Consider the following 23,200-nt stretch of genomic DNA (forward strand, 5'->3'; position numbering starts at 1 on the left):
TGAGGGCATAGCGGGATTTCTTATAAGTGTCCGGATTAGTGTCTCGCTCCTTGAAAGCGGCAGCTCTAGCCTTTAGCTCGGTGCGGATGTTGCCTGTAATCCATGGCTTCTGGTTGGGATATGTACGTACGGTCACTGTGGGGACGACGTTGTCGATGCACTTATTGATGAAGCCGGTGACTGAGGTGGTATACTCCTCAATGCCATTGGATGAATCCCGGAACATATTCCAGTCTGTGCTAGCAAAACGGTCCTGTGGCGTGGAAAACCCAGCCAACTGTATATTATCTGTGTCGTCATTCAGTCACGACTCGGTGAAATAACATAAGATATTACAGTTTTTAATGTCCCGTTGGTAGGATAGTCTTGAACGGAGCTCAACCAGTTTATTCTCCAGTGATTGCACATTGGCCAATAGAACGGATGGTAGAGGCGGGTTACCCACTCGCCGGCTAATTCTCACTAGGCCCACTGATCTGCGCCCCCTGTATTTCCTTATTTTCTTAATGCGAATGACAGGGATTTGGGTCCATGAACAACATTATATCCTTCGCGTCAGACTCATTAAAGAAAAAATCTTCGTCCATTTTGAGGTGAGTAATCGCTGTTCTGATGTCCAGAAGCTCTTTTCGTTCACAAGAGACGGTAGCAGCAACATTATGTACAAAATAAGTTACAAACAATGCGAAAAACACACAAAATAGCACAATTGGTTAGGAGCCCGTAAAATGGCAGCCATCCCCTCTGGCGCCATTCTTCTATTAGTAATTGCCTAAATAAAGGTAACACCAACATAAAGTGTCTTAATAGGACGTTAGGCCACCACGAGCAAAGAACAGCTTCAATGCACCTTGGCATAGATTTTACAAGTGTCTGGAACCCTATTGGAGGGATGCGACACCATTCTTTCACTAGAAGTTCCATGATTTGGTGTTTTGTTGATGGTGGTGGAAAACGCTGTCTCAGGCGCCGCTCCTGAATCTCCCATAAGTGTTCAATTGGGTTGAGATCTGGTGACTGAGACGGCCATGGCATATGGTTTACATTGTTTTCATGCTCCAAACCATTTAATGATCACTCGTGCTCTGTGGATGGGGGCATTGTCATCCTATGGGGCATAGCCATGGTAGCCAAAATAATGGCCAAAATAATGGCCTGCCCAGCATTTCTTTACATGACCGTAAGCATGGTGGGATTTTAATTGCTTAATTAACTCAGGAACCATATATGTGTGGAAGCACCTGCTTTCAATATACTTTGTATAAGTGTTTTTGGCAGTTACCTGTCATCTGGTTGTTTTTATATATGCGTCTTTGGAATGGCCCATTCTCCAGTGTAGTTTCCATCTGTTCACCTCCATGCTCTGTGAGTTGATCTCTCTATGTCCTTTAACATAATCAATATCTCTGTTCTATGACTGAGCTCATCTCTATTCTCTCTGGTTAAGCTCTTCTCTGGCTGTAGTCTGACAGACACTGGTCTGATGTGTTGCTCAGAGAGAGGGGGAGAGGTGATATCGGATAACCAGTGGGCTGCCTCCTCCACCTCTGGGATCCTGAGGGCCCGAGGCCATGTGATGGCATGTGGGTCAGTGTAATGAATTGGTGATAACAATGAGATATCATTCTCTCTCTTTCTTATTACTGTGGGTTCTAGGGAAGCAGAGGAGCCTGCACAGCTATTTTTAGATCCTTAAGAGATTGATTACTCCACAGGTTACAGAGACCAGTAGCAATCCATTATGGACCATTTTCAGTTCATCAGATACAATGCCCATCACAGTTGTGCTGTTGCTGAATGAACAAAATACAGACAGAACAAAATAAATGTGTGGAAAGATAGTTTGTATGTACTGTATGTTTGTTAGAGCCTCGCTAAAATCTACACTTTGGTATTAAGTGGATAAAACCCTAAACATGTCATCTCCTCTGTCTTGCATCTGTGTAGGTGAGCACCTTCGGATCTGTCCCCAGGGGTACACGTGCTGTACCAGTGCCATGGAGGAGACCCTGTCCAACCTGAGTCGCAGGGAGTTTGAGGGGCTAGTCAGAGAGGCAGGACGCTCGCTACAGGCCTCACTCAACGCACAGTACAGGAGCTTCGACAGTGAGTAGCAGCCTGCCAGAACGCATACACTCCTCAACACTGACAATACAAACTCTTGCGCGCGCACACACACGCGTATTTGCGTGTGATCTTTGAGTTCAAGAACTGGATGCCCTTGATGATGTCCTTGACTTGTTCTGAGAATTTTAAAGACTGCAATCTTTAACACATCACTAATAAACTCTATTTATAAACTAATCAATGTAGTCCTGAGGCTCCAGCTATAGTACCACTGTGGCCCGGAGAATATGGTGCCCCGATGACAGCAGCTGATAACGCCTAAAACACGGCTGTTTGCTCAGGGAAATAAATCCCCCACAAAATAATCTGCACCTCCATCCATCTGATTAACATAAGATTAGAACAGGAACTGGGGATGATGGCATGCAGTCATATTTCCTGCCTTGATGGGCCCTAACTGTCATCAGAGTGGCCTAGACAGAGAAAGGTAGACACAGAGACAGGGAGGAGATTGCTGTCGGCTGGGAAAGTGAGTTATGATTGGTTGTGGTAATGAGTCATGGAACTTAGCAGACACCGTCTGATAGGTTGGTGGGGATGGGGGAGCAGGGAGCCCTCCCGCCGTCTCTCCTCCTCCTATCAACCCCCAGAGGCCGGGATGCTGGCACTGCTAATGGGCATTTGAAAGAAGAAAAAAAAGAAAGAGAGGGGGTGAGAAAATGAGAAGAGGGTATGGTGGTATGAGTCAGGCAGTGTGTGTCAGATGGGGAGTTCCAGTTCATTTTTCTCCTGCATTCTGCACTTTCTGGACTGCTGGGCTGCTCTGATTTACGGAGCGTGATGAAATCAGTGTGACTGATGTGTGTGACACACACGCCTTGGCAGAGTTAGCCTAGCAACAGGTGGAAGGTTTGGGCCACACAACAACAAGGACACCATCACACACGCAGGGGCCGGGCTGGCAGAACAGTATAGAGCTAGTCCAGCTGCATACAGCTCCCTCACCCCACAACCCACAACCCCTGCCCCCTTTCCATCCCCCTCAACATCAGGAGTTACAACCACAGAGACAGCAGAAAGTAAGATGTTGATGAGGATGAAGCAATCCATCAAAGAGGAACAAACAGTAGAGCTATAGCTACATGAAGCAGCGATAGAGAGAGGAGGAAATGGAAGTGTGCAGGTGATGTTTCAAGTCCATTTGATATGATTGCAGCTGTATAGGAGCAGCAGTAGAGTACAGAAGATGTGCAGTAGCAGTAGAAGAAGTAGAAACAGAGCAGCAGTAGAAGAAGTAGAAACAGAGCAGCAGTAGGAGCAGTAGAAACAGAGCAGCAGTAGGAGAAGTAGAAACAGAGCAGCAGTAGAAACAGAGCAGCAGTAGGAGAGGTAGAAACAGAGCAGCAGTAGGAGCAGTAGAAACAGAGCAGCAGTAGGAGCAGTAGAAACAGAGCAGCAGTAGGAGCAGTAGAAACAGAGCAGCAGTAGGAGCAGTAGAAACAGAGCAGCAGTAGGAGCAGTAGAAACAGAGCAGCAGTAGGAGCAGTAGAAACAGAGCAGCAGTAGGAGCAGTAGAAACAGAGCAGCAGTAGGAGCAGTAGAAACAGAGCAGCAGTAGAAACAGAGCAGCAGTAGGAGCAGTAGAAACAGAGCAGCAGTAGGAGCAGTAGAAACAGAGCAGCAGTAGAAACAGAAGGAACAGAAGGACGCGGAGAGGAGTGGCGGTAAGAGCTGAATGGCCATCTGGTTGTGTTTAGGGTTGTCGGGCGTGGGCCCTGGACTCACTCAACTAAATGCAGGTTTTTACTGCCTCTCCACAGCAGCAGCAGCACTCCCAGACCCCACCCAGGCCCTCCCCCTTCATCCAGCATGCAAACCTCAGATTAGAGGGAGAGTCACAGGCAGTCTGCCCTCCTTAACCCTCTTTCTATGGGGGTCAGCTTCAACAGCAGGCAGCAGCAGCCCAGTCAGTGTGTCAGCAGAATGGGAGGATACAGAGTTTTATTACATTTCCCACTGACACTGTAACTCTCAATATATGCTGCTTTATTGCAAGGCTCAGTAAGGAGGTACAGTATATGGGACAATGACATAGTCCCTTGTTGATTTTGTTGGTTTGTTTTTCTATGTAACTCTCAGTATACACTCTTTGAAAAAAAGGTGCTATCTAGAACCTAAAAGGGAACTAAAAGGGTTCTACCTGGAACCAAAAAGGGTTCTTCAAATGGTTATCCTATGGGGACAGCTGAAGAACCCTTTTTGGTTCCAGATAGAACCCCTTTGGTTTCCATGTAGAAACCAAAGGGATTCTTCGGCTGTCCCCATAGGAGAACCCTTTGAAGAACAAAGAGTGTGCAAAGCTGTCATCAAGGCAAAGGGTGGCTATTTGAAGAATCTCAATTATAACATATATTTTGATATGTATAACACTTTTTTGGTTACTACATGATTCCATATGTGTTATTTCATAGTTTTGATGTCTTCACTATTATTCTACAATGTAGAAAATAGTAAAAATAAAGAACAACCCTGGAATGAGTAGGTGTGTCCAAACTTTTGACTGGTAGTGTATGTATATATACGAAGATCTTACCCACTGGGCACAGACATCAATCCAACGTCTATTCCACATTGGTTCAACGTAATTTCATTGAAATGATGTGTAAACAATGTTGATTCAACCAGTGTGTGCCCAGTGGGTAGTGAGTTTGGGGTTTGGATGTCACACAATGCTTTGAATCTCTAACATACTGTACAGTAGACCTGACTCTAACTGCAGTAGACAGTTGCCGAGGCCAGTAAGTGCTATTTCTCTTGACAGACAGGTGGTGATGGAGCTAATGGTGTTATGGCTGGCAGCTGGAGACCAACCAGGTGTGTGTGTGTGTGTGTGTGTGTGTGTGTGTGTGTGTGTGTGTGTGTGTGTGTGTGTGTGTGTGTGTGTGTGTGTGTGGGAGAGAGAGAATGCGTATGAGCCTGATCACCCTTTTGTATACTAGCCCAGAGCGCTTTAGAGGCCTGTCTCTTTCATAATCTCCAAAGTTCCTCAAGTAATGGAATGTATCTCACTCCACGCTCCCTAGGCCCTGTTTGTGGTCTGGCAAAGGCATTGATAGGTGCTGCACCTGTCCTATAAATACATCTGACTAGTCCAGTATTTGACTGCTCCTCTCTCCTCAGCATACTTCACAGATCTCCTGAATAACTCGGAGCGCTCCCTCCAGGAGTCCTTCCTGGCCAAACTGGGCTCCCTCTACTCCAAGAATGCCCGTGTGTTCCAGGACCTGTACGCTGACCTGCGCCACTACTACCGTGGCTCCGCTGTCAACCTGGAGGAGACGCTCAACGAGTTCTGGGCACGGCTGCTGGAGCGCCTGTTCAAGGCCTCTGCCCTCCCGCAGTACACTCTCACTGATGACTACCTGGAGTGTGTGGCCAAGCAGACGGAGACCCTGCGGCCCTTCGGGGATGTTCCCCGCGATCTCAAGCCCAAGGTCACCCGGGCCTTGGTGGCGGCGCGGTCATTCGTCCAGGGCCTGACCGTCAGTGGAGAGGTGGTCCGCAAAGTCTCACAGGTACTGTTGTTGTAGAGACCTGTGCTGTTTCACGTGTTACCTCTGATAAACATGGCTGTGCTTTTTATACCTGAGATTACCACCTGACATCTGCCACACCATTAACCATTAACCACCATACACACACATTACTCACATCCTACAGCACACACCGAAACCCTCTCAACCAATCTGTCACAAAAAAGAAAAGTCCCTGGATGAGACTGTAATTTTCACCCACAGGCAGTGTTTTACCTTGGTTACCCTGGTGAAAATATATTAATACTGTGGATAGATAAAGCACGGTAGGGGCGTGTCTCAGTAGGGGCGTGTCTCAGTAGGGGCGTGTCTCAGTAGGGGCGTGTCTCAGTAGGGGCGTGTCTCAGTAGGGGCGTGTCTCAGTAGGGGCGTGTCTCAGTAGGGGCGTGTCTCAGTAAGGGTGGGTTAAAGGCTGTTGTGCATTGCCCGTTGCACTCACATCTATAGCCATGAAATGTTTTGAAAGGCTGGTCATGGCTCACATCAACGCCATTATCTCAGACACCCTGAACCCACTCCAATTCGCATACCGCCCCCACAGATGACGCAATCTCTATTGCACTCCACACTGCCCTCACCCACCTGGACAAAAGGAATACCTATGTAAGAATGCTGTTCATTGACTACAGCTCAGCATTCAACACCATAGTGCTCACCAAGCTCATCACTAAGCTGAGGACCCTGATACTGAACACCTCCCTCTGCAACTGGATCCTGACAGGCCGCCCCCAGGTGGTGAGGGTAAGCAACAACACATCCGCCACACTGACCATCAACATGGGGGCCCCTCAGGGGTGTGTCCTTAGTCCCCTCCTGTTCACCCACGACTGCACGACTCCAACACCATCATCAAGTTTGCTGACGACACGACGGTCGTAGGACTGATCACCGACAATGTTGAGGGAGCTTATAGGGAGGAGGTTCTCGGTGTCCACATAACTAAGGAATTAACATGGTTCACATACACACACACAGTTGTGAAGAGGGCACAACAGCTCCTCTTCCCCCTCAGGAGGCTGAAAAGATTTCGCATGGGCCCTCAGATCCTCAAAAAGTTCTACAGCTGCACCATTGAGAGGATCTTGACTGGCTGCATCACTGCTTGACTGCAATGCACCCGAACGCAAGGCGCTACAGAGGGTGGTGAGTACGGCCCAGTACATCACTGGGGCCAAGCTCCCTGCCATCCAGGACCTCTATACCAGGCGGTGTCAGAGAAAGGCCCCAAAAATTGTTAAGGACTCCAGCCACCCAAGCCATAGACTATCCTCTCTGCTACCGCACGGCAAACGGTACCAGTGCACCAAGTCTGGAACCATCAGGACTCTAAACAGCTTCTACCCCCTAGCCATAAGACTGCTAAACAAGACTGCTAAATAGCTAATCAAATGGCTACCCGGACTACCTGCATTTACCCTTTTTTTTTACTAACTCTCTTGCACTGACTCTATGCACACACTCACACATACTTGCACATACTTACACTGACATCCCTACACACATACACACACACGCACCCACTTTCACACTCCCCCCATACGCTGCTGCTACTGCTCCACATACGCTGCTGATACAGCTCAGTCTATTATCTATCCTGTTGCCTAGTCACTTCACCCCTACCTATATGTACAGTGAGGGAAAAAAGTATTTGATCCCCTGCTGATTTTGTACGTTTGCCCACTGACAAAGATATGATCAGTCTATAATTTTAATGGTAGGTTTATTTGAACAGTGAGCGACAGAATAACAATAAAACAATCCAGAAAAACGCATGTCAAAAATGTTATAAATTGATTTGCATTTTTAATGAGGGAAATAAGTAAAACATGACCTAGTACTTGTTGGCAATCACAGAGGTCAGACGTTTCTTGTAGTTGGTCACCAGGTTTGCACACATCTCAGGAGGGATTTTGTTCCACTCCTCTTTGCAGATCTTCTCCAAGTCATAAAGGTTTCGAGGTTGACGTTTGGCAACTCGAACCTTCAGCTCCCTCCACAGATTTTCTATGTGATTAAGGTCTGGAGACTGGCTAGGCCACTCCAGGACCTTAATGTGCTTCTTCTTGAGCCACTCCTTTGTTGCCTTGGCCGTGTGTTTTGGGTCATTGTCATGCTGGAATACCCACCCACGACCCATTTTCAATGCCCTGGCTGAGGGAAGGAGGTTCTCACCCAAGATTTGACGGTACATGGCCCCGTCCATCGTCCCTTTGATGCGGTGAAGTTGTCCTGTCCCCTTAGCAGAAAAACACCCTCAAAGCATAATGTTTCCACCTCCATGTTTGACGGTGGGGATGGTGTTCTTGGGGTCATAGGCAGCATTCCTCCTCCTCCAAACACGGCGAGTTGAGTTGATGCCAAATAGCTCCGTTTTGGTCTCATCTGACCACAACACCTTCACCCAGTTCTCCTCTGAATCATTCAGATGTTCATTGGCAAACTTCAGACGGCCTGTATATGTGCTTTCTTGAGCAGGGGGACCTTGCGGGCACTGCAGGATTTCAGTCCTTCACAGCGTAGTGTGTTACCAATTGTTTTCTTGGTGACTATGGTCCCAGCTGCCTTGAGATCATTGACAAGATCCTCCCGTGTAGTTCTGGGCTGATTCCTCACCGTTCTCATGATCATTGCAACTCCACGAGGTGAGATCTTGCATGGAGCCCCAGGCCGAGGGAGATTGACAGTTCTTTTGTGTTTCTTCCATTTGCGAATAATCGCACCAACTGTTGGCACCTTCTTACCAAGCTGCTTGGCGATGGTCTTGTAGCCCATTCCAGCCTTGTGTAGGTCTACAATCTTGTCCCTGACATCCTTGGAGAGCTCTTTGGGCTTGGCCATGGTGGAGAGTTTGGAACCTGATTGATTGATTGCTTCTGTGGACAGGTGTGTTTTATACAGGTAACAAACTGAGATTGGGAGCACTCCCTTTAAGAGTGTGCTCCTAATCAGCTCGTTACCTGTATAAAAGACACCTGGGAGCCATAAATCTTTCTGATTGAGAGGGGGTCAAATACTTATTTCCCTCATTAAAATGCAAATCAATTTATAAAATTTTTGACGTACGTTTTTCTGGATTTTGTTGTTGTTATTCTGTCTCTACCTGTTCAAATAAACCTACCATTAAAATTATAGACTGATCATTTCTTTGTCAGTGGGCAAACATATAAAATCAGCAGGGGATCAAATACCTTTTTCCCTCACTGTACATAGCTACCTCAATTACCTCATACCCCTGTACATCGACTCGGTACTGGTGCTCACTTTATGAATGAAAGAAAAAGAGACAAATATGCACATTGAACTTATCAAGTGCAGGACAGAAGAACGTCTAACATTTTTTTTACAGAAAAGGAATGTCCGCAACTCTGGTATGCTCCCATGGTGATTTCATCAGACGCACAATAAAGACAGTTTCGATCTGAGTTGGATCTTCAACTAAGATCCAACTCGGATCTAAACTTTGTCTTTATTGTTCGTCTGATTAAACTATCATGGGAGGATACCAGAGTTGCGGACATTCCTCTTTTCTACTCCCTATATATGGGCATTTTATTTTTACTCTATTGTTATTCGTTGTTCACTGCCTATTTATTCCTTGTGCAACTATTTGTTAAAAAAATTTAAAATACATTTCTTCATCTTTAACTCTGCATTGTTGGAAATGGACACTTAAGTAAGCATTTCACGGTTAGTCTACACCTGTTGTTTACAAAGCATGTGACAAATACAATTTGATTTGATGTGTCTCAGGGGCGGACTAATAATGTAGCTAGGCTAGCTTAACATCTGTTCCCCATCAGGAGTGAATTACAGAGAGGTCTGGCCTTCCTGTCCATGTTCCTACAGCCACTGTCTACTGGCTGACTACTTGGCCATTCTACTTTCTCTCTTTAACCATGGCTGTAAATAGGGCACCAGTGGGACATTTTTCTGTCTCAGCAGTGGAACGCACCCAGTGCCTGTTTCATATGCCAACTTTTTGATACTTTTAGTGGTATAGAGCGTTTCAAAGGGTGATTCCTGGCACACTCTTGGAGAGAGGAAGGAGCCTTTGAAAAACATTAAGCCTACAGATGTAATGCCATATCTTTAAAAAAATATATATATAATATATATATATATATATATATATATATACAGTGGGGAGAACAAGTATTTGATACACTGCCGATTTTGCAGGTTTTCCTACTTACAAAGCAGGTAGAGGTCTGTAATTTTTTATCATAGGTACACTTCAACTGTGAGAGACGGAATCTAAAACAAAAATCCAGAAAATGTATGATTGTATGATTTTTAAGTAATTCATTTGCATTTTATTGCATGACATAAGTATTTGATACATCAGAAAAGCAGAACTTAATATTTGGTACAGAAACCTTTGTTTGCGATTACAGAGATCCTACGTTTCCTGTAGGTCTTGACCAGGTTTGCACACACTGCAGCAGGGATTTTGGCCCACTCCTCCATACAGACCTTCTCCAGATCCTTCAGGTTTCGGGGCTGTCGCTGGGCAATACGGACTTTCATCTCCCTCCAAAGATTTTCTATTGGGTTCAGGTCTGGAGACTGGCTAGGCCACTCCAGGACCTTGAGATGCTTCTTACGGAGCCACTCCTTAGTTGCCCTGGCTGTGTGTTTCGGGTCATTGTCATGCTGGAAGACCCAGCCATGACCCATCTTCAATGCTCTTACTGAGGGAAGGAGGTTGTTGGCCAAGATCTCGCGATACATGGCCCCATCCATCCTCCCCTCAATACGGTGCAGTCGTCCTGTCCCCTTTGCAGAAAAGCATCCCCAAAGAATGATGTTTCCACCTCCATGCTTCACGGTTGGGATGGTGTTATTGGGGTTGTACTCATCCTTCTTCTTCCTCCAAACACGGCGAGTGGAGTTTAGACCAAAAAGCTCTATTTTTGTCTCATCAGACCACATGACCTTCTCCCATTCCTCCTCTGGATCATCCAGATGGTCATTGGCAAACTTCAGACGGGCCTGGACATGCGCTGGCTTGAGCAGGGGGACCTTGCGTGCGCTGCAGGATTTTAATCCATGACGGCGTAGTGTGTTACTAATGGTTTTCTTTGAGACTGTGGTCCCAGCTCTCTTCAGGTCATTGACCAGGTCCTGCCGTGTAGTTCTGGGCTGATCCCTCACCTTCCTCGTGATCATTGATGCCCCACAAGGTGAGATCTTGCATGGAGGCCCATCCCGAGGGTGATTGACCATCATCTTGAACTTCTTCCATTTTCTAATAATTGCACCAACAGTTGTTGCCTTCTCACCAAGCTGCTTGCCTATTGTCCTGTAACCCATCCCAGCCTTGTGCAGGTCTACAATTGTATCCCTGATGTCCTTACACAGCTCTCTGGTCTTGGCCATTGTGGAGAGGTTGGAGTCTGTTTGATTGAGTGTGTGGACAGGTGTCTTTTATACAGGTAACAAGTTCAAACAGGTGCAGTTAATACAGGTAATGAGTGGAGAACAGGAGGGCTTCTTAAAGAAAAACTAACAGGTCTGTGAGAGCCGGAATTCTTACTGGTTGGTAGGTGATCAAATACTTATGTCATGCAATAAAATGCAAATTAATTACTTAAAAATCATACAATGTGATTTTTTGGATTTTTGTTTTAGATTCTGTCTCTCACAGTTGAAGTGTACCTATGATACAAATTACAGACCTCTACATGCTTTGTAAGTAGGAAAACCTGCAAAATTGGCAGTGTATCAAATACTTGTTCTCCCCACTGTATATATTTTATTCAAGTTTTACAAAATGTACATGAATGTAATAACAAAGATTTTACCATATCCCAACCACCCTCCCTCCCTTCCTCCACACAACATATCCATCCAACCCCCCCAGTCCCTTCCCTACCTCTCCGCCCTACCTCAGTCCACCCACCTCGATTCCCTCCCAACCACTAACCCTATATACCCAACCCACCCCACACCCTCCCTCAGTTCGGTCCTAGAAATAATTCTACAGAGATGTCACAACAAATAAACAAACAAACAAGAATACAAAAAAATACAAAGAATTAAAAGATACATGTCTCAGATACAAACAATTCAATACAGATTCAAGATACAAAAAGGGTAATGTCATATCTAATGTGTAATCTGTTAAGTCTTTTTAAAGTGGATTGATGTGTATTTGTGGATTACATATCGGACATACACAAGCTGTTTACACAAACACCAGAGAGGGCAATAGCCACGTGCAGGAATCCAGTGGACTCTCACTCCCTTCTTCCTAAAAATAACCACCATTTCAAACCACTCTTTAGTTTGGCACAAAGAGGCCAGAGTCTGGCTATTTAAATACAGACTGTATTTACAGTACATGATACCACCAGCTTTACCACCTTTAAATAGAACACAGGGAGAGGGTATATTAAGAAATGCTATAGATGGAAGGAGAGTAGTGTCGAAACCTACCAAAAAACAATTAGGCAACAACAAATTCAATCCCTTTTAGGCAACTTCCTGGACAAAACGTTCCACTGTAATAGTGAAGGTGTAAACTTGGCAGTAGAAAACCTAAACAGTATATTTGACCTCTCAGCTTCCCTATCAAATCTAAAAAATCTCTAACAGAAAACCGAAGAAAAGTAACAACAATTACAAATGGTTTGATGAGAATGCAAAAACCTAAAAATGAAATTGAGAAACCTATCCAACCAAAAACATAGAGACCTAGAAAACCTGAGCCTATGCGTTCGCTATGGTGAATCACTAAAACAATACAGAAATACACTACGGAAAAAGGAGGAACAGCATGTCAGAAATCAGCTCAATGTAATTGAAGAATCCATAGACTAACCACTTCTGGGAAAATTGGAAAACACTAATCAAACAACAACACGAAGAGCTATCTATCCAAAACGGAGATGTATGGGTAAACCACTTCTCCAATATTTTGGGCCCTATAACAAAGAACTAACCAAAAAAATATACATGATCAAATGTAAATCTTAGAATCCACTATTAAAGACTACCAGAACCCACTGGATTCTCCAGTTACATTGAATGAACCACAGGACAAAATACAAACCCTCCAACCCAAAAAGGCCTTTGGTGTTAATGGTATCCTCAATGAAATGATCAAATATACAGTCCACAAATTCCAATTGGCTATACTTAAACACTTGAACATCATCCTTAGATCTGGCATCTTCCCCAATATTTGGAACCAAGGACTGATCACCCCAATCCACAAAAGTGGAGACAAATTTGACCCCAATAACTACTGTGGGATATGCATCAACAGCAACCTTGGGAAAATCCTCTGCATTATCATCAGTGAAAACAATGTACTAAGCAAATGTCAAATTGGCTTTTTACCAAATTACCGTACGACAGACCACGTATTCACCCTGCACACCCTAATTGACAAACAAACATTATACAAATTGATGGAAAGTGGGTTTGAGGGAAAAACATACGACATTATAAAATCCAAGTACACAAACAACAAGTGTGCGGTTAAAATTGGCAAAAAACACACACATTTCTTTCCACAGGGCCGTGGGGTGAGACACGGATGCAGTTTAAGCCCTACCCTCTTCAACATATATATCAATGAATTGGCGAGGGCACTAGAACAGTCTGCAGCATCCGTCCTCACCCTACTAGAATCTGAAGTCAAATGTCTACTGTTTGCTGATGATCTGGTGCTTCTGTCACCAACCAAGGAGGGCCTACAGCAGCACCTAGATCTTCTGCACAGATTCTGTCAGACCTGGGCCCTGACAGTAAATCTCAGTAAGACAAAAATAATGGTGTTCCAAAAAAGGTCCAGTTGCCAGGACCACAAATACAAATTCCATCTAGACACCGTTGCCCTAGAGCACACAAAAAACTATACATACCTCGTCCTAAACATCAGCGCCCCAGGTAACTTCCACAAAGATGTGAACGATCTGAGAGAAGGCAAGAAAGGGCCTTCTATGCCATCAAAAGGAACATACAATTTGACATACCAATTAGGATCTGGCTAAAAATACTTGAATCTGTTATAGAACCCATTGCCCTTCATGGTTGTGAGGTCTGGGGTCCGCTCACCAACCAAGAATTCACAAAATGGGACAAACACCAAAATGAGATTCTGCATGCAGAATAATGCAAAAATATCCTCTGTGTACAACGAAAAACACCAACTAATGCATGCAGAGCAGAAGTAGGCCGATACCCGCTAATTATCAAAATCCAGAAAAGAGCCGTTAAATTCTATAACCACTTAAAAGGAAGCGATTCCCAAACCTTCCATAACAAAGCCATCACCTACAGAGAGATGAACTTGGAGAAGAGTCCCCTAAGTAAGCTGGTCCTGGGGCTCTGTTCACAAACAGACCCCACCAAATCATGAGAACAAAAAGAGAATTACTTGACACATTGGAAAGAATTAACAAAAAAACTGCGCAAACTAGAATGCTATTTGGCCCTAAACAGAGAGTACACAGTGGCAGAATACCTGACCACTGTGACTGACCCAAACTTAAGGAATGCTTTGACTATGTACAGACTCAGTGAGCATAGCCTTGCTATTGAGAAAGGCCGCCGTATGCAGACCTGGCTCTCAAGAGAAGACAGGCTATGTGCACACTTCCCACAAAATGAGGTGGAAACTGAGCTGCACTTCCTAACCTCCTGCCAAATGTATGACCATATTAGAGACACATATTTCCCTCAGATACAGAGATCCGCAAAGAATTAAAAAACAAACCCAATTTTGATAAAGTCCCTTATCTACTGGGTGAAATACCACAGTGTGCCATCACATCAGCAAGATTTTTGACCTTTTGCCACAAGAAAAGGGCAACCAGTGAAGAACAAACACTGTTGTAAATACAACCCATATTTATGTTTATTTATTTTCCCATTTGTACTTTAACTATTTGCACATTATTACAACACTGTATATAGACATAATATGACATTTTGAAATGTCGTTATTCTTTTGGAACTTCTGAGTGTAACGTTTACTGTTAATATTTATAGTTTATTTCACTTTTGTTTACTATCTGCTTCACTTGCTTTGGCAATGTTAACATACATTTCCCATGCCAATAAAGCCCTTCAATTGAATTGAAATTGAATTGAGAGAGAAAGACAATCTGTGAGAGAGAGAGCAAGAGAGCATACAGATGGAAGAATTCCTTTGAGCTATGGTTGACTATTGTCATTACTGCCAGTGACTGTGGCTGATGTAACAGTGAGGCATCACGGGCGTCTGTCCCGTCATTGATCTTAATTTAGCAGCACCATTAACTGCCCGCTCTGCTCTGCTCCACTCCAACCCCTGTTGTGTCACACTGTAGAAGATCTCACACTGGGATGTCACAATCAATCGGTGACCGTCGGACTTGTTAGGAAGCAGGCTGTCTGTTTACATTAAGCCCTGTTGATGGGTCCCTGTGAAGTCTGTTAATACAAGGACCGGTTGGAATGATGCCTCTTTAATCTTGTTATCTGATCAGTTTGCTTGTAAAGTTCTTAATGGTGTCAAACTCTAGACAGTATTAGCTTGCTCTCATCCACATTAAGGAGCTATATTTGAAACTCCATTCTGGGAAAATTACATGGTCCTCCTCTGAATGCGTGATTGTCCTTGGAAATGATGGCCAAGTCTTCTGACCACAAACATCTATATCCACTATCTAACCACTGTCAAGTATTAGCTGCATGGTAGTTTTGCCATTCCATATCACACAATACACTTAATCATAATCAATACATGATAATCATAATTACAATACATATTATAACCATTCATGCAATGAGGGTGAAATTATGTCTCTGTATTGGAGGGAGGAAAGATCAGGGGAGGGAAGATGTCACTAAGTGAACTTTACTGTGCTTTTCATCTGTCTCTGCACTGACATGTGTAACGGCCCCTATTGCTGGAGCATAGCCATGCACAGTTGACTTGATAGATACAGAGACCTAAGAAGTAGCGAGGAACAACTCTCTACTCTACACAGGCGCCAGCCATCATGCCTGAGTAAAAATATAATTTAGAATAGCAGTTATTTTACAACAAAAAAACGTTCCATTCCAACTCACTGTATTACTCATAACTCCTCACAGTTGAAGTCAAAGTTGAAAAGATGCAAAGCTCATTGATGATGATGATTGGTATTTTCCTCTAGGTTCCTCTCAGCACAGAGTGTACTCGTGCCATGATGAAGCTGGTGTACTGTCCTCACTGTAGAGGCCTGGCCTCAGTCAAGCCCTGTGCCAACTACTGCAGAAACGTCATGAAGGGCTGCCTCGCCAACCAGGCCGACCTGGACACCGAGTGGCAGAACCTCATCGGTGAGAGACACGCATGTCCGCCCGACTGCTCACACACACAGCAAATATACGCACACACTCTCAGTCTTTGTCCTTGTTTTTCTCCTGTCTCTGTTTGTCCAGACACCATGCTGCAGGTGGCGTCTAGTTTCAGTGCTGACCCCAGTGTGGACGTGGTCATCTATTCCATCCCCCTCCGTATCTCAGAGGCCATCCTCTACATGCAGGAGAACACAGAGGTCTTCACCAGCAAGGTCAGTTCAACCAGCACCAAACGCTGACTAAACCTTCACTCCCAATTATGACCCACGCTCTATGCTATTTTACATGTGTTTGAGTCTCAGATCTGTGTGTCTAAATGTGTGTTTGGTGGTAGGTGTTTCAGGCCTGTGGGACCCCCAGGGTGGCAGGCACACAGAGTTCAAGGTCTGAGGAGAGAAAGAAGAGAGTTAACCCCGCCAGCACCGCAATGGAGTACAAACCCAGCCCCACCGCAGGGGTCCGACTGGAGATGCAGGTGTGTGTTTCATTAAAACTGCAGGACATCCTCTCTGTTGAGTCTAATGAGTCCAGTAGACCAAGAACAGCTCTCTCCCTCTCTCTCTCGCTCTCTCTTTGTGTGTATACATGCATGTTTTGTGTCGACTAGTCTGTCATTTCTCTCCTAGATATCTAATATGTCCAGTAGACCAAGAACAGCTCTCTCTCTCTCTCTCTCTCTCTCTCTCTCTCTCTCTCTCTCTCTCTCTCTCTCTCTCTCTCTCTCTCTCTCTCTCTCTCTCTCTCTCTCTCTCTCTCTCTCTCTCTCTCTCTCTCTCTCTCTCTCTCTCTGTGTCTGTCTGTCTGTCTGTGTGTCTGTGTGTGTGTGTGTATATACATGAGTGTTTTGTGTCGACTAGTCTGTCATTTCTCTCCTAGATATCTGATGTGTCCAGTAAGCTGCGGGAGATGCAGCAGTACTGGGTCCAGCTGCCAGCTGCTCTGTGCAGTAGTAAAGTGGCAGCAGGAGCAGCTAGTGACGACAAGTGCTGGAATGGCATGACCAAGGCCAGGTATGATGAGCACCTGTCCTGTAGTTTAGCTGTCTGTCATAGACAGACTGTTACTGACACATTGTCAACAGGAATATGCAGCATACCATCCCTGAACCATGGTATACTATCCCTCTTCACCTGTCTGAGAACATTTGTACTGCATTGGATGTGGATTGCTCAGGTAACCCTGAGATGCCCTTTAGAATGAGGATGAACATGCTAACTATTCAGAGAGCTACAGCCAGTGCACAGACACAATGTTGCCTATTTGTCATGCAACGCTCTCTCTGGTTAGAGTGAATCCCCAAGACCCTCTGTAAACTAAATTGATTATTGAGCAGTTTACCTCCCTTTCTGCAGTGCCACAACTCCTCCCTTATTGGATTGAGATTGGGCAATTTGATTTATGGAGGGCTGTTTACTCTGAAATATGTCAGACTGTGTCATAAAAAATGTATGTACTTGTGGGTTCATGGGCGTGTTTGTGTTAGCGTTAAAGCAACATTGGACGCTGATATAAAAGTGTGTGTGCACGAGTGTGTGTGTGTGTGATGCTGATATTGAAATATGTGACAGGCCATGTCATAAAAATGCAACTCCAAGGCAATGGGTCCATTAATAATGCATGTAGCTAGGGCTGTGGTGGTCATTCAATTTTGTCAGCCGGTGATTGTTAAGCAAATAACTGCCAGTCTCACGGTAACTGACTGTTAATTAACATAAACACATGTTTTTTATTTGTAAAAATGTAATTCACCTTTATTTAACCAGGTAAGCCAGTTGAGAACAAGTTCTCATTTACAACTGCGACCTGGCCAAGATAAAGCAAACAGTGCGATAAAAACAACAACACAGAGTTACATATGGGGTAAACAAAACCTAAAGTAAAAAATACAACAGAAAATATATATACAGTGTGTGCGAATGTAGTAAATTATGGAGGTAAGGCAATAAATAGGCCATAGTACAAAATAGTTACAATTTCGTATTAACACTGGAATGATAGATGCGCAAAAGATAATGTGCAAATAGAGATACTGGGGTGCAAATTAGCAAAATATATAACAATATGGGGATGAGGTAGTTGGGTGGGCTAATTACAGATGGGCTGTGTACAGGTGCAGTGATCGGTAAGCTGCTCTGACAACTGACGCTTAAAGTTAGTGAAGGAGATAAGAGTCTCTAGCTTCAGAGATATTTGCAGTTCGTTCCAGTCATTGGCAGCAGAGAACTGGAAGGAATGGCGGCCAAAGGAGGTGTTGGCTTTGGGGATGACCGGTGAGATATACCTGCTGGAGCGCAGACTACGGGTGGGTGTTGCTAAGGTGACCAGTGAGCTAAGATAAGACGGGGATTTGCCTAGCAGTGATTTATAGATGACCTGGAGCCAGAGGGTTTGGCGATTAATATGTAGTGAGGGCCAGCCAACAAGCGCGTACAGGTCACAATGGTGGGTAGTATATGGGGCTTTGGTGACAAAACGGATGGCACTGTGATAGACTACATCCAATTTGCTGAGTAGAGTGTTGGAGGCTATTTTGTAAATGACATCGCCGAAGTCAATGATCGGTAGGATAGTCAGTTTTACGAGGGCATGTTTGGCAGCATGAGTGAAGGAGGCTTTGTTGCGAAATAGGAAGCCGATTCTAGATCTAACTTTTGATTTGAGATGCTTAATGTGAGTCTGGAAGGAGAGTTTACAGTCTAACCAGACACCTAGGTATTTGTAGTTGTCCACATACTCTAGGTCAGACCCGCCGAGAGTAGTGATTCTAGTTGGGTGGGCGGGTTCAAGCAGCATTCGGTTGAAGAGCATGCATTTAGTTTTACTAGTGTTTAAGAGCAGTTGGAGGCTACGGAAGGAGTGTTGTATGGCGTTGAAGCTTGTTTGGAGGTTTGTTAACACAGTGTCCAATGAAGGGCCAGATGTATACAAAATGGTGTCGTCCGCATAGAGGTGGATCCGAGCGTCACCAGCAGCAAGAGCGACATCATTTATATACACAGAGAATAGAGTCGGCCCGAGAATTGAACCCTGTGGCACCCCCATAGACTGCCAGAGGTCCAGACAACAGGCCCTGCGATTTGACACATTGAACTCTATCTGAGAAGTAGTTGGTGAACCAGGAGAGGCGGTCATTTGAGAAACCAAGGGGTAGTGGTAGCCAGGTGGAAAGAAAGGCCAGCCATAGCAAAATGCTTGTTGAAATTCTCAATTATTGTAGATTTATCGGTGGTGACAGTGTTTCCTAGCCTCAGTGCAGTGGGCAGTTGGGAGGAGGTGCTCCTATTCTCCATGGACTTTACAGTGTCCCAAAACTTTTTGGAGTTAGTGCTACAGGATGCACATTTCTGTTTGAAAAAGCTAGCCTTTGCTTTCCTAACTGATTGTGTATATTGGTTCCTGACTTCCCTGAAAAGTTGCATATCGCGGGGGCTGTTCAATGCTAATGCAGTACGCCACAGGATGTTTTTGTGCTGGTCAAGGGCAGTCAAGTCTGAGGAGAACCAGGGGCTATATCTGTTCTTAGTTCTGAATTTTTTTGAATGGGGCATGCTTATTTAAGATTGCGAGGAAAGCACTTTTAAAGAACAACCAGGCATCCTCTACTGACGGAATGAGGTCAATATCCATCCAGGATACCTGGGCAAGGTCAATTAGAAAGGCCTGCTCGCTAAAGTGTTTTAGGGAGCGTTTGACAGTGATGAGGGGTGGTCGTTTGACCGCGGACCCATTACGGACGCAGGCAATAAGGCAGTGATCGCTGATATCCTGGTTGAAGACAGCAGAGTTGTACTTAGAGGGTAAATTTGTCAGGATGATATCTATGAGGGTGCCCATGTTTACAGGTTTAGGGTTGTACCTGGTAGGTTCGTTGATAATTTGTGAGATTGAGGGCATCTAGTTTAGATTGTAGGTTGTCTGGGGTGTTAAGCATATCCCAGTTTAGGTCACCAAGCAGTACGAACTCTGAGGATAGATGGGGGGCAATCAGTTCACATATGGTGTCCAGGGCACGGCTCGGGGCTGAGGGGGGACTGTAGCAAGCGGCAACAGTGAGATTGCTGAATTTTTTAATTTTTGGTGGCCTTCCTAAGCCAGGATTCAGACACTGCTAGAACATCATGGTTGGCGGAGTGTGCTAACGCAGTGAATAAATCAAATTTAGGGAGGAGGCTTCTGATGTTAACGTGCAAGAAACCAAGGCTTTTACGGTTACAGAAGTCAACAAATGATAACGCCTGGGGAGTAGGAGTGATACTGGGGGCTACAGGGCCTGGGTTAACCTCTACATCACCAGAGGAACAGAGGAGGAGTAGAATAAGGATACGGCTAAAGGCTTTAAGAACTGGTCTTCTAGTGCATTGGGTACAGAGAAAAAAAAATCTGGGCATTGTAGAATAGATTCAGGAAATTATGTACAGACAAGGATATGGAAGGATATGAGTACAGTGGAGGTAAACCTAAGCGTTGGGTAACGATGAAAGAGATGGCATCACTGGAGGCACCGATTGAGTCGGTCTCCGCGTGTATGGGTGGTGGGACAAAGGAGCTATCTAAGGCAGGTTGAGCTTGACTGGGGGCTCTACAGTGAAATAGTACAATAAGGAATAACCGAAACTGCAATACGCAAGGCATATTGACATGGGAGAGAGGCATAAAGCAATCACAGGTGTTATTCGAGAGAGCTAAGACAACAGCTGGTAATGGTGACAAAGTTTGGGCTGAGGCTAAACATAAACAGGATGCGGTACCGTATAAAGGAACAGTCCAGCAGGCATTAGCTGTATAGCTGAGTTATCATAAGGTCCGGTGAACAGCAATAGGAGAGTTCGGAGGTAGTTCGGGGGCTGCTACAGCACTGGCGAGCAAGAGGCCACGGCTTGCGTGTGCTAGCGGGCCGGGGCTAGCAGATGGATCTTCGTGGTCGACGTCATAACGGGAAGCCTGTTGAAATCATATTCAGCTTAAGGTTTGTGGTATCTAAATAATGATGCCAATTATGCTTTGAGACCAAGGAGTCCGCTTACACTGTACTTTGATTATAAAGGTTTATTTATATCACAAGATTTCAGCGTAAATTTACAGACATCTGGAGAACAACGGACTCAAAATAATATGTTGTTCTGTCCTCCTTTGTTTTAACCGTGGTATTTATATCCTATGCCCTATATAACATAATATGGGTGTTTTCCCATAAACCAATCCCAGGAGGCCACCTAACAGACTTCCTCTAACACACCATTTGCAAACATCAACAAAGTCATAAACTGTTTAAACACTACATATTTCCCCCCTTTGAGACTAATTAAGTCTCGAAAACAAAAAGAATAGGATTATGACAAATAACAATTTCTCTTATTGAGTATCTTTAACAATAAACCAAAAACACATTTTTCTATGGAGTGTAAATACATTTCTATGAAATATGAACAAATCTTTATGGAGTGTGAGAGCGAAAAACCTGTCTGGCAGCTTTCTTTCCAAATATCCATCAATCAATCAAGACAGTAATATTCTAGTACTCCAGATCAATTCATAAATCTTTATCAATGAATTTTAAACTATGATGCAATTTGAATACACATGAAAGCCTCAGCAAACAAAATACAATAAAAAATGTCCACATTCAGGCTGGTCGACCCATCGGACCCTCCTGTGGATTCTCTCTATCCCTGCCTAGACCCAATATCCCTAAGCATCCACGAAATAAACAAAAACATCTGAGATCCCCACATGTACCCAATATCAGCAAATATCATTCTCCAAAAATTAATACAGAAAGAATATGACACAAATGATGTATTACACATGCAAATATGTCTATATATCATTGCAGACACTGGAATGTAGTCCACTACACTTCATCTCCTCAGCAGTGTCGACTTCCAATGCAACGTCGATGATGGAATCTGAACATTTCAACACCTTCCTTGTTCCACTTCCTCCAGTCCATTCATATTGTCCCTTCATATTGTCCATGTTTGAGTATTTGAATCCCCTCTACACATTCCCCGATATGCTTCTGGAAGAAAATAAAAGACCAAACTGTATATTTTGCAAAACAACACATTCAAATTAAAACATCAATATCAACTAAAAATGATATATAAAATTATATATAAAATGAATCACATTCCATTTCCCCCCTTTGATTCATCACAAAATACTAAAATCACACTAATATTTAAAACCATGTGAAAAATGATCGGATATTCAAAATGGATATCTATCCATCAATACTCCATCCAGTCCCACTTGTTCATCTTCATCTAGATCAGTAACAGTTAACAACGGCATCTGAGTGTTTTCTCCAGGCATCACAACTCCAACCCATCTCAATATCATAGCCTTCGCAAAATTCAATAACAAAGTACAAAAGCAAAACATCACACACAGCGCTATCAGAGCTGCTACTAAAATCTGAACTATCACTGCTCCCACTGGGCCTAACTGATCTTGCAACCAAGCCTTCGCTGACCATCCAGCTCCTTCAGATCTACCAAACGCATCCCTTATATTCTTCAATGCATCTATAACACTAGTGATATTATTGGAACTATCTGGGATCAACGTATAACAATCATCCCCCGTCAAGTTCATAGCCAAACATAAGCCACCTTGTTTTGCTAAAATATAGTCAAGAGCCATGTCATGTTTCAACAGCGTCAGTCTGTGACTTCTTTGAGTTTTCGACAGAAGGTTAAACCCTCTTATCGTTTCATTTGCAAAACCCTGCAAAGTATAGGTAATATTATCAATGTGATCTGCCAAAAATGTTACACCATACCATGGAAAAAGTCCCAGTCCCCACTTCTCTCCTAGACTTATCCTCCAATGGTAGGCTTCCAGACTATGAAATTTCGCCATATTCCTTTTCACCCTATTTCCAAACCTAGACTCAGATTTATCTGTGTCCGGTGCTTCCCCTCTTTTAATGGTAAAAACCTCATATGGAAGCTTCAACGTCGACATGTAACAACATCCTGTCCATCCATAGGGTAAGAATATATACGCTTTATCACCACAAACCCACCAAATATCTCTAAAATTCCCAATAGTCACATTGCCAGGCAAAAGCTGATCTTTCACCATCAAAGTCCTGCTCTTCTTACTAACTGGAACATAAAAAGTTACATTATATTTCTCATCACTAACCTTATGTTCATGCTTACCCAAAGTCATCATATAATCATCACAATCTGATA

The 23,200-nt window shown here is 44.1% G+C and overlaps 1 protein-coding gene across 1 annotated transcript in view; it reads left to right on the top strand.

Moving 5' to 3' along the window:
- The window catches only part of LOC311149247 (glypican-1-like), a 96,420-nt gene that overhangs the window by 48,838 nt on the left and 24,382 nt on the right, over positions 1–23,200 (top strand). The window contains exons 2-7 of the mRNA XM_084186338.1: positions 1,948–2,106; positions 5,248–5,642; positions 15,812–15,977; positions 16,080–16,210; positions 16,333–16,473; positions 16,875–17,008. Of these exons, the coding sequence (XP_084042464.1) occupies positions 1,948–2,106; positions 5,248–5,642; positions 15,812–15,977; positions 16,080–16,210; positions 16,333–16,473; positions 16,875–17,008 (1,126 nt within the window). The remainder of the gene's footprint in view (positions 1–1,947; positions 2,107–5,247; positions 5,643–15,811; positions 15,978–16,079; positions 16,211–16,332; positions 16,474–16,874; positions 17,009–23,200) is intronic.

Source organism: Coregonus lavaretus (genome assembly GCF_964263955.1).
Source record: "Coregonus lavaretus genome assembly, chromosome: 21".
Lineage (NCBI taxonomy): Eukaryota > Metazoa > Chordata > Actinopteri > Salmoniformes > Salmonidae > Coregonus > Coregonus lavaretus.